The 12,903-nt window shown below is 39.2% G+C and overlaps 1 protein-coding gene across 2 annotated transcripts in view; it reads left to right on the top strand.

Moving 5' to 3' along the window:
- Positions 1-4,570, top strand: part of LOC143036848 (toll-like receptor 4) — a 39,367-nt gene extending 34,797 nt beyond the window's left edge. The window contains exons 6-7 of one of the 2 annotated variants that reach the window (XM_076204695.1): positions 571-784; positions 1,637-4,570. In XM_076204695.1, coding sequence (XP_076060810.1) covers positions 571-784; positions 1,637-1,864 — 442 coding nt within the window. In that variant the 3' untranslated portion in view covers positions 1,865-4,570. Of the gene's footprint in view, positions 1-570; positions 791-1,636 lie in introns of both variants that reach the window. The other variant, XM_076204694.1, reaches the window with a different exon arrangement.
- The last annotated feature ends 8,333 nt before the right edge of the window (positions 4,571-12,903 follow it).

Raw genomic sequence — 12,903 nt, 5'->3', positions numbered from 1 at the left:
GAATTTTCTTCAATATCCTTTCAAAAATCTCTACTTCAGTAATAAAGTATTAATGAAGAGGTCAAACATAGGAAAGCCACACTATAACATATATCTTTATTCTTTTATATAAACCAGTGATAATGATATAAGTCTACTCAAGATTGGAGTGTATGTGTGTTCAATAGGCTTTATAAAATATGTAGGCCATAATCAGTTAATTACATGAAGAGGAGTCGGAGTCGGAGCTGCCAAAAATAGAGGAGTCGGAGTCGGTGGTGCCAAAAATAGAGGCGTCGGAGTTGGAGGTTTTGTGTTCCGACTCCACAGCCCTGGTTAATATCAAGCAAGTTTATGCAACTAATGAAGGTTTGATTTCAATTCTATTCCTTGCATGGTGCTTTTTCTTTTATTATATAGTACACAGGTAGGGTCATCATATCCAAAATGTTTGTTTGGATCTTGCTACACCACCTCTGCCCACTTCCACCTTCTCCACACCCAGTTTTCTCATTCTCCAAACATTTTTCTTTCTTCTCATTCCCTGGAAACTCCCCCCACACCATCATCTCACTATCTCTTCTTGGGCAGTCTTTCACAGGACACAATCAGCAAGCTGGAAAAGCTCTCTCGTCAAGGCCGTGAGTTGACCTTGGACCTGCTTGACAACCCATTCTTGTGTGACTGTTCATCTGAGCCCTTCCTGATGTGGATGCACAACACCAACATCAAACTCCGTGATCGTGAAGACTACCGCTGTTTTGATGGTCTTCCAGACAGCAATACCGGCAAGAAATTGGACCAGGTACGGGTGGGTGTCTTGAGCAGGTGATTGGTCATCAATCTGTTTTGTTTATGTGTTTGGCTATGGCCAAGTGTTCATATGTGCCAAAGATATTGTGTTCATGAGTGTTTTTAGGGAATGCAATTGTGGGATTTGAGTTTCACAGATCAGATGACTTAAGCATAAATTGTGCTCACCGTAATTATTGGTAGAAGTGGAGTTCTGGAGCTGCTATTTTTCTGTGATCCTCAGTGTATATGCTTAGATTTTAATGTTCCTTAGCCACATAGTCGGGTAGGAGGGTTCCAACTGGAACCCTAGGAATTGGGCCCTTCACTGTGTGTGGCTGTGGTTTTGTAATATATGAATACCTTCTAGTCTGGTCTTTGGAAAAATTCCTGACAATCAAGGAACTTGTATTCCCAAAATTGTATATGCCCAATTTGTATTTTGTCTCCCTATCTTTATCTCAAGCATTACATTACCACCCTCTCCTATGGGATATATTGTAACAAGTCAATAATATTTGGTCCTTTGGTATGTAGGGTGTCCAGTCTTGCTGGAGTGTCTTCCTCTCATTCTTGTCTTTTCTCTGACCCACTGGGTTGTTGTGTCATATAAGACAATATTTACCAAAGTATTATTCCAGGAATTTTCATTGCTATGTGTGTGGTGCAGAAAACAACATGAATACAGCTCTGCTCATGTCTTTTAAACTTTTCTTTATTGCCCTAGCTACCTCCCGTATAAGGGGGGAAAAGCTCTTGGTATATAGATCTAGTCTTGTGTTTTACTCAATGATGTATATTGATGACCTCTTCAATGTTGCTTTCTGTTTTGATAGCCAATACTAACCTCTTCTTCTTCCTTCAGGTACAAGATCTTCTATGCTTTGACCATGAGCGAGACAAGGCCTCTGCTGCAGCCATTGCAGGGTTGGCATTCTTTGTGGCCTTCCTTTCATCTCTCCTGCTGGCTGTGGCCTTCTTCCACCGAGAGAGGCTCAAGCTTCTGATGACGCCATACTGGGATTATCTCACACGAAAGATTGGCTACACTGGCATAGCACCTGAGGAGGCACCAAAAGAAGTAAATGTATGACACGGGGATTGATCAGTCATTTTTGTCATCCTCTGCCACCTTCTTCAATTCACTCTCTTCCTCCTCCACCTTTACTCTTCTTTCACCTGCTCCATCACCATGTCCTCTTCCTTCTTCTCCTGTTCCTCCTCATTCTCCACCTTCTTTTTCCATTATTCAGTTTATTGTAGAATCTTCCTCACTTGAGGTTTCCCAGGTTAGAAGCAGGAGGATGAAAGAAAAGTCTTATGTGACTACAGTGATAAAATGACGAGTTGGTAGAAATAGAGACCCAGTTGGAGTAATAGAGAAGGCATTTAGGAGTTTGGGAATTGTGGGTATAAGTATATGGGTGGAGATATTGGAGATGATTAGGTGGAGCTTTTAATCCTAATTTATGATAGCATTGTGGAAAGAGCTCAGTCTCTCATGTGATTGTTATTGGCTGTATTTAGCTAGAGAAGCTTTTAGTACAGTTTTAGTGTTATGATTTTCTATATAATTTTTATTGTCCTTTTTATCATATTAATCATATATGTATACATCAGATGCTGTATTTTCCTTCCTTGTAGGGGGTTGCCTTTATTATCTCTGTGATTGTGAAGGTATTACTCACAGCTGCTAGGAAAGTCTATGTGGAGGACACATTGATCCTCTCCAAACAGTCAATGCTGTGCTGAGATTGATTCTGGCCCTCCTTCCCCATAAAAGTTGTGCTACCCTCACAATTTTGGTAATAGTAATGACCATCCCCAACTAGAGGGAAAATCCAACAGTTGGAAAGAACTATTATTGCTATGGGCACTATCAGTATCATTCATTATTATCACTATTATTATTTGATCATGATTTTTGTTATTAGCATATCATCATACTTAATAAAATCAGTATCACTGTTGATACTATCATCAGTATGTGTGATTTTGTATATGGTTGAAAAAAAATATCTGTTGTGTAAAAGATGGCAGTTGTCTTGACTCTCTAGATGTTACCAGTTTTTACATTCAAATTGCCAGAAATTAAAAGCACAACATATTGACCATTTCAATCATTATGTACAAAGTGGACATAAATGGCATGAAGAGTAATGATCGTTAACCCCTTCATTATAGCTGTGTATATTTTAAACACTGCTCTGGCTGACAAAGAATGATTCTACACAGCTAAGGGGCAGAATCTAGAGTGAAGAGTGCTTGATCATAACATCCTTTCACCAGGGTTAGCTCCTCAGCCAAATGAAATTAGAGAGCATAAGACTGAATAAAATTCAGAAAATATTACATTGTGTCACGAGACAGCTGGAATCAAACTAATACTCAAGTTCTCCAGCATCACTGCCCACTTAGTCATCCAATATAGTCATACAAAGTCATTCAGTGGAGTCTTCTATTCAAATAGTCTAGTTCTTTGTCATTTCATTTGGCATTTCCCTTTGGACCAAATGATTTTTATTTTTATTTTTTATAAGCTCTTGCTTTTTCCCCATTGGTGGGGTTAGCCTTTTCCATATTGCTGGGGGTAATCTTTACCATCTTCATTTACAAGGACTAGCTCCATGAAGAAAGGAAAGCCAAAATCGGTCTCCTCACCACACTGAATGTTCATGGTAGAGCACATAATTATATTACTATGTTGAGTAATTTCAGAGAGTATATTCTGCATCCTAGTCAGACCCAGGATCTTCATCAGGTATTGAATGAAGGGGTTGGTGGGTATTGCAGGGACATTGTTAGTTCAGTACATCATAACTCCAAATTTACTGTCTGTTGGAAGACAAGACCAAAGGCAAGGTGGAAGGCCTCTGGTAGGTGGAGTAATTAGATCCAGCTACCTAAGCTGGCTTTCTGCTGCAGATTTGTTCTGTAGTCTTTGGGCATGTTCCCTTTTGCTGAGTTTTATTTGAAAGGTATGAAATATTTATGTCAATGAATTATCTTCTAATTTGTGTTCATACTATATGTAGCATATACATATATTCATATTTAACTATACTATACATTCACACACACACACAGGTATGATAACTGGAGAATAAGAAACTGGACCTCATGAGCTTTGCTCCTTTTTTGTATACTACAGTTAGGTAAATACACATGCACATCATACACTTGTATGCTTAATGAAGGTAATTAAACAAGTTTACTAATACATTGGAGAGTATATTGTTGCATTATATCATTCAGTCACAAGTTCATTATTTGTATACGAATCTAATAATGATAATAGATGTTGTCACAAATTTCATTGACTGCAGACCCACAGCCCTCTGCAGCCAGCAACCGTTCACAGGTCTTCCCATAGATTTTTCTGGAGAGAGAAAATGGACTCTTGTCTATGCTGTATTACTGTGTGTCTGTTTGCCTGGCATTGTCTAGCAGAAGGCCGTCCAGAAACTGAATGCCAGTCCTTTAGGGATCTCTAGAAGGAGGCGAGGATGTCGAGTAGTTTTGAAGATGTACATATCTTGCATAACTACTATTTGGCAGGTGGCTATTACTGGTCCCAACAAGAGTTTGAATGGATGAATGGTTTCTTTGACAATAATAGATAGTCTTTTAATATATATCTCGTACATTTGAATAAAATTTGCCTTTAGTTATCAACACTGTGCATTGGTGGAAAAGGACTCCACATGGTCATATGTAATGTTAATATATGTTCTAACAGTGAAAATATTGTTGCATTAACCAGTGATCCACAATCAATAAAACATATTTTTCAAAGTTCTAGTGTCCTTTATTTTCACATGCTTTGACAACTACTGACTAGGCTGGAGATAGCACTGACTGAATAAAGAAAAAGAGGAAGCTGGTATCACCCTGTCTGGTGATAGGGATGGAAATGGAAATACATTACAAAGGATTACAAAGGGTATGCCAACAGGAGACCTTTTGGTCTATAAGTAGGTCGCATGTGAAAAAAATGATAAATGAATAAACAAATAAGTATTATAATGATCAATTATAAACATATAGATAATATAAATAATAATAATTTAATAAAAATCTATATAACACATGGCAGGCATTACAGCATATTGCTTAGGTGTTTATCTAAATGAACCTACAAAGTTTGAACTGTACTACATTGCATTACCTTTGCAGGAAAGTTATTCCATTCATTTATTACATAGCTGGCAAAGTTGTTTCTACTCACTTCCAAATTATATCTACTTCCTGACAGTTTGAGACCATTATTTCTTGTCTGATTCACATTCAGTGTGAAAATTTCCTCACCCTGCCAATGCCCAAATGGAAACATTATTTAGGTCAATATTTCTCTGCACATGCGAGGAATCAGCAGTATTTAACATTTCTATGCAGCCTGCCACATGATATGTATGATTTCACCATCATCTCATGGAGATCGTACCCCGGGGTCAGCTCCCAGATAGAGATCAGTTGTTCGGTTGTCCAAACACGAAAGGCATAGGTGGCGGGGGCTTCGGCCGCATTTAAGCACCTGGCGTATGACCAACACCTCTGCAGTTATGTTGCTACCTGTAGTACGATGATAATATTTCAAATACTCAAAATTTATTGCGAGACTACTCTACGCTGCACCAATTTCCTAATAAACAAAATCTAACGATCATATTTTAATGATGTCATTCATCATAGCATCCTGATGCGGATAATTATGCTGGTATGCAGAATATCAAACACGTTACAGGTGGTGTATGTGCTGTTCTCTTCTTTATAAATCAGAAACATGAATAGAAAATGAGATAAAAATTGCATACTTCACTGGAGTATGATGGAATTACAATACGTAAATTATAATTATAATGAGAATAATGATGATAACAATGACGACGACCTTGTTTCTGAGCCCCCCCACCACACACACACAGTTCCGCCTATCAGCATGTGATAGTGGAACTGAAATACATGGACCGGTGATCACGAAGAACACTTAGGCGATTCACATTTTACCTGATTCACATTTTACATGTATGTATGTATGTACTCGGTAATTATCTTGAGCATTGTAAACATTATAATGATTTATATTTTCAAATGACACTGGATGAATAAGAGCCATACATTTCAGATATTCTTAAAACTTCGATCTCTACCCAGATTACTTGATAATCATGACACTGAAAATTCGTGTTGTGCATTCATGATAATAATGATCCTAGTAAATATAATACAAGTATCCTGAATAGAAAGGGTACTGAGAAAACCATAGTTCATTCTCTTTGGAAATAATAAAAAAGCAAATTTGATATTTCTTGTTAAGTTGTGATGTAATAATACTTCGTTACAAGCATAAAAACCAAAACAATGAATAAAAGGGTACTGAGAAAACCATAGTTCATTCTCTTTGAAAATAAAGAAGCAAATTTGATATTTCTTGTGAAGTTGTGATGTAATAATACTTCGTTACGAGCATAAAAACCAAAACAATGTAAAAAAAAAAAATGTCGAGGAATAGGCATAGAAACCGATTCCGTCAACATTAAACAGTGAACTGATGATACAATCTCTTTTGTTGAGTCAGACATCGTACCGATGTGGTTAAAATTCCGTTCCAACGTCAAGAAGGTGTCGCTGATCAGACACTTGAACATAAGCTTGTGAGCAATGAGGAGGTCCGGTTTAACGACGGAGGCAGCCAGAAGACCTCAATGATAAACTCAGCGCGCTTTTTTGTTGACACTTGAGACGGTTAATTGACAGACTGTCCGAGCGCCAGCTTCCTTGATGTTATTCCAACGCGATTTTGGTTTATTTTAGCGCGCTCCTATGTGACAGCATTTGTCAATGCGCGTGCGTGTGAGCACGTGCTTACGTAGCTGTATTTATCCCGTTGTAAGTTCTAGTATGTAAAATAGAATATATCTAGGATAATATCCATCTTTAAATTCACTATCTTATTTTTCATCCAGTTCCGAAAGTGGGTTTGAATGCTATGTACATTGTGTTGTTCTATTGTGCGAAATCTATGGGAAGGTCTGAGCATCATTGCCAACAGCTGAAGGGTTGAGGGTATCCAAACAACTGTTGCTACACACACTCACTTTATATATATATATATATATATATATATATATATATATATATATATATATATATATATATATATAAATTGTTTGAGACAAATGAGAGTGATAGGTGGGAAAGGGTAAACGAAGATGGGCTTAAGAATACGTTTATTGTGCTAACGTTTCGGTCTCTATGACCTTCGGAGGAGTCCTCCTAAGGTCATAGAGACCGAAACGTTAGGACAATAAACGTATTCTTTAGCCCATCTTCGCTTACCCTTTCCCATCTATCACTCTCATTTGTCTCAAACAATTTATATATATATATATATATATATATATATATATATATATATATATATATATATATATATATTATATTTCTACCTACATAACTGCATACCTACTACCAACCTATATACACATACACATGCATCCATACATAATTATATGTATCCATCCACCCATTCATACATTACAAAAATACAATGCATGCATATAATGCACATATTACATACATAAATACACACATATATTTCAAACACCCATCCATAAGTTCCATCCATCCATCCACTCATACACACATGCATGCATCCATACACACCTATTTGTAAACCCTACATACATGCCTGCACAGTGAGCAGGAGCCTTTGGCCGGAGCTGGCTTGGGGCTGTGATGTCATAGAGCAGCTGCCACCAGCTCGCTTTGAACCCACCGTGCCAACATCATCGCTACCATCAACGCCTCTACCACAGTCAATGCTTTCTGCACCACCAACCTCTTTATATGGGGGCTACCATATGGTCTACCTCCCCAGCGTTATGGACACAAAATTCGCCCGTAATGAACAGTAGCGTCTTCCCCCTCCATCGACGCTCGTCAACATCTTATGGGCTACTTATAGTGTGTTACGGGTATGATTCTAGCACTTAATGCGTCTTCTTTAAGAGGAGACTGCTCCTTGTCGACCTTTGATGGGCTCCTCCATTTCCTTTCTATTTTGGATGAAGACACATCTTATCAAACGTAAATGAAATCCTACGAAATTAACGTCAAAGGATTCGAGTCGCCTGCAGGGATATCTTCGTACACAGAGACGATGTAAATGTTATATCATTAGATATAAAGTGTAACCCCTTTGCAAATTAAAGTTGTCTAATTTTACCGGAACATGTTTTTAGTATTTACAAAAATCAATAATAGCTACATGAATTACAGAATGACTCGTTTTTTATGTATTGCGATTTGAAATTACGCAGTCTTCTTCAAAACGTCGTCTGTTTCAGCCATTCTCGTAAAAACCTTCCCGTGGCGCCATCTGCTACGCAGTGACGTCATAGATTCTGTTCATTCTCCACGTATCACCATTGTGTTTGATGAATAGTGATTGTGTCGAGTGCCGCTGGGTATTTAATATAAAAATTAAGAATTAGGAAAATAAAGAAAGAACTACTGAGGAAAATACTCAGTTGGGAAGTAAAGAAGCGGAGAATAATAATGTACTAATAACATATAGGACTCAGAGAGAAAGGGAAGAGAAGAAAGTTTATGATAACCGCCCAACAACAATATTAGGCCTATTCACCTACAGAATATGCACAGGGAGTTAAATGATGGGGTTAGATTCTCTTACAATAATACTAAATCGACTTTTTTAAAGCATCCTGCAAAACAAATGACAAGATATTGTTTCTAATTATTTTGATTAAATTCATCGGGTAAATAAGATTACAAAAATAAAACCAGGAGAAATAATAAGTGAATAACAAATTACGAAGAATAATACAACAAATAATTGAATAAATAAAATAAAACAAGGCAGAAGGCAGGGCGTGCAGTATAGGAATGAATAACGAAAAATACTTGTTATTTGCTGGAACGGATTGGTATGTTCTTATAATGATACCTGTAGTGATGCTTTCGTTTTACACAGTATGTAAACAATCTAAAACAATGTATCTAACTTGTCTTGTACTGAATAATTAATTTCATCTTGTAGTAACAAATCGCCATAATTAAAATTTTACTGGCAAACTAGGGTCGAGATGAAAATATATCTGTATTACGTGGTAGACATCACTGTTGACAAATTTTGTAGCATCTAGGAGGCGTAGTGCAAACGTGATACAGAATTGTCCAGGAGTACAATGCAAAAACATTGAACGCATCACGTATACTACCTTTACTTTTTTGAGTGCCCAAAGACAGCATTGCAGAACTAACAAGCACACAGGTGAGCACTAATTATGCAGCAATAGTTCTTCAAAGAGATATTTCGGTTCAAAATGATAGCCTATAACTATACCATCAATCCACACATCTTGCCTGTTGTCAGATATATTCAAGGAGTCGAGACTACTTTTTTTCCCCTATGGTGGGGGAAAAGAATACTGCCACCAAGTATTTCCACTTGGATCGTAAGAGGCGAGAAGAAAGGAATGGGGATTGGGACTAGGCATCCTTCTCCTTGTCGCCCCACAGGGAACATTCCTAAAACAAAAGTAAAGGCATAAGAGGGTCTGGGAGTTTTCCAACCAGCACCCTAAGGTTTGGGTCTTTTAATGTGCGTGGATGTGGTACAGATGAGAGTAAAGAGGAAGAGATAGGTAGTATGTTTGTGAGAAGAAAGATGGATGTGTCGGCTTTGAGTGAAACTAAGTTGAAAGGGAAGGGTGAGTGTAAGTTTGGGAGTGTATGTGGGAGGTTATCAGGAGTGAAGAGAGGGCGAGGGAGGGAAGGGGTGGCTATTCTAATAAGTGAAGAGATAGGTAAACATGTAGTGGAGTGGAAGGAGGTTTCCTCAAGGATAATGTGGATGAAGGTGAAACTGGGAAAGGAGATGTGGGTCTTTGTAAGTGCATATGGGCCTGGCAGTGAGAAGAGTGTAGAAGAAAGGGAGGCCTTTTGGATAGATTTAAATGAGTGCATAGAGAATTTAGGGAGAAATGTCAATGTAATAGTACTGGGAGACCTTAATGCTAGGGTAGGAAATGGTCCAATTGATGGAGTGGTTGGGAAATGTGGAGTTCCAGGAAAGAATCGTAGTGGAGAGTTGATGGTGGAAATGTGTCAAGAAAGAAAGTTGATAAACAAATACAGTGTTTCGGAAGAAAGTCAAGCATAAGTACACATGGGAGAGGGTGGTGGATGGAAGGGTGGTAGATAGATCGCTAATGGATGGGTGGGGGAATATCAGATCATCTTTTGGTGGAAGGTAAGTTGAGAGTGGAGGATAGATGGAGAAAGAGGAAAGGGACAAAAGGTAGGGAGGTGCTTAGAGTGAACTCTTTAAATGAAAAGGAAAAGGAGAAGGAGTACAAGAAGAAGCTGATGGAGGAGTGGGAGGGAGTGAAGGATAGAGTAGAGCTAGGTGTGGAGGAGGAATGGGGATGGTTCAAGGAGGGAGTCACAAAGTGTGCAAGGATGGTGTGTGGAACAAAAAGGACAGGAGGAAATAGAAGGAAGGGTAGTGAATGGTGGGATGAGGAAACAAAGAAGGTTATAGAAGAGAAGAAGCGAGCTTTCACAGTTTGGTTACAAAATAGGACGAGGGAGTCATATGAGAGGCACAAAGAAAAGAAAAAAGAAGTAAAACAAAAGGTAAAGGAGGCAAAGAGGAGAGCAGATGTGAAATGGGGTAAGAGTATGACAGAAAATTTTGAAAGTAATAAAAAGATGTTTTGGAAAGAAATTAAGTGAGGAAGAGGAGGCGAATCAAGTAGAGAAGAAAAGGTAAATGGTGCAAATGGAGAGATGATAATGGAAGAGAAGGCAGTAAGGGAAAGATGGGCAGAATATTTTAGGGAGTTGCTAAATGTGAAGGAGGATAGGGAGGGAAAGATAGCTGCAGTGGGAAATGCTAAGAAAATGACCGTGATGAGTGAGGAAAATGGAGGAGAAATAAGGAAGGATGAAGTGAAGACAGTTGTTAAGATGATGAAAGCAGGTAAGGCACCTAGTCTGGATGGATGCCATGCAGAATGTCTAAGAAAAGGAAGTACAGTGATGGTGTACTGGCTGGTGAGGTTATTTAATGTTTGCTGGAGAGAGGGTAGAGTGCCGGAGGACTGGAGGAGTGCCTGTATAGTTCCACTTTACAAGGGAATAGGGGACAAGTGTGAATGTAATAGTTTCAGAAGGATTAGTTAAGTGTAGTTGGGAAGCCTTATGGGAGGATCTTGATTGAGAGGATTAGAAGAGGAACAGAGGGAGTAATTGGTGAGGAACAGTGTGGGTTTAGGACGGGTAGAGGTTGTGTAGATCAGATCTTTGTGGTAAGACAGATATGTGAGAAAGCTATAGGAAAGGAGAAGGATGTTTTCTGGGCTTTTATGGATCTGGAAAAGGCTTACGATAGGGTAGACAGAAAGGCACTGTGGGAGGTTATGCAGATATACGGGATAGGGGGAAAGCTTCTGGGAGCTGTCAAGAGTTTTTATGAGAGTAGTAGAGCTTGTGTCAGGATAGTGGGTCAGGGATTGGAAGATGGTTATAGAAAATGGAGAAAATATTGGGAGGTGAGCTAGCTGTTGTTTGCGGATGACACTGCGCTTGTAGCACGTTCGGAGGAGGGATTGAGGAAGTTGGTGACAGTGTTTGGGAGAGTATGTGATAGAAGAAAGCTAAAGCTAAATGTGGGTAAAAGGTGATGAGATGTACAAGGGGTGAAAGTGGCAGTAGACTGGAAGTGAGCATTAAGGGAGAAAGACTGGAGGAAGTGGATAGTTTTAGATACTTGGGTGCAAATGTGGCAGGAAAAGGTGGAGTGAAGGTGGAGGTAGAATGTAGATTGAGAGAAGCGAGTAAATGCCTTGGTGGATTAAAGAGTGTAATGAGGAATAGACATTTGGGAATGGATACTAAGAGGAGACTGTATGAAGGAGTGATTGTGCCAACAGCACTGTATGGGGCAGAAACATAGAACATAAGAGAGAAGGAGTTTGAATGTGTTTGAGATGAGGTGAGAAGTATGATGGGGGTTACTAGGCTAGATAGAGTGAGAAATGAGGAGGTGAGGAGGAGAACAGGGGTGGAAAGGGAGTTGGGAGATAGTATTGATGAAAGAGTATTAGGATGGTTTGGACACATGGAAAGAATGAGTGAAGAAAGACTAGTAAAAGAGGTATGGAAGGCAGATGTGGAGGGAGTGAACATGAGGGGACGTCCTAGGATGAGGTGGATGGATGGGGTGAAGGGGGCTTTGGGGAAGAGGGGAATGTCTGTTGAGGAAGGACGGGAGAGGACAGAAGACAGGGGTGAATGGAGAATGGTTGTATATGGATGATGTTGTGATGCATGAGGTGGAATGGGCGGGGGGATGGGGGATGTGGTAGTATGTGTGAGCAAAATTTGACGCAGCCCGAAGGGATTTCTCCTCGTCTTCTCCTTTTATGCATGGGGGGACGGAGAGGGGGGGTCGCCGATTTAATGAAGCGGTCTTGTTGTGGATGTGCTGTGTCTTGCGACATTGCTTCTGACCCAGGGCAATGGACAAGGTGCAGGGATGACCCGTCATCCAGGAGGTGCTAAGATAAGAGGGAGGGTGGAGGGGTGTGGAGTGTATTCAGGGATGGAATGGGTGGGAATGATTTTATGCTTTTTCCTTTTTGGCTACCTCCCTTGTAAGGGGGAGAAAGCCTTGGTATATGTATGTATGTATGTATGTATGAGACTACTTTCAAAAGAAAATGAAAAATTCTCAATATCCCCGAAAGAATCGTCTTTTCGCTACAAGACGACATTGTTAATTGATATGGCTTGGGTTTGTATACATCGTGACGTCATCAGAACTAATACCAAGAAATGGTTCTGTATGCTGTGTTTTAGAATGCAAAATAGCAGACAATTATTTTCGTTAAAAAGTTCCTCAGAACTATTTTTGTGGTGAGATATTTGTTGTATGGTTCTCGTGAAAATAAATAACATTACGAAAGAAAAAACTGCAAAGTCGTACGTATGGTGGTTACACATACAATTTTAATTTCGTTTACATAAAATCCCTTTGGTGGTAACCACGATGAATACATATAAAGAAGAAAAATCAACCCATGTCTCTTTTATTGTGAGACT

The sequence above is a fragment of the Oratosquilla oratoria genome, chromosome 21 (genome assembly GCF_046742065.1).
Source record: "Oratosquilla oratoria isolate Oo_2021 chromosome 21, ASM4674206v1, whole genome shotgun sequence".
NCBI classification, from domain to species: Eukaryota; Metazoa; Arthropoda; class Malacostraca; order Stomatopoda; family Squillidae; genus Oratosquilla; species Oratosquilla oratoria.
The sequence above is the reverse complement of the archived record's forward strand: the minus strand, read 5'-3'. Positions and strand labels throughout refer to the sequence as shown.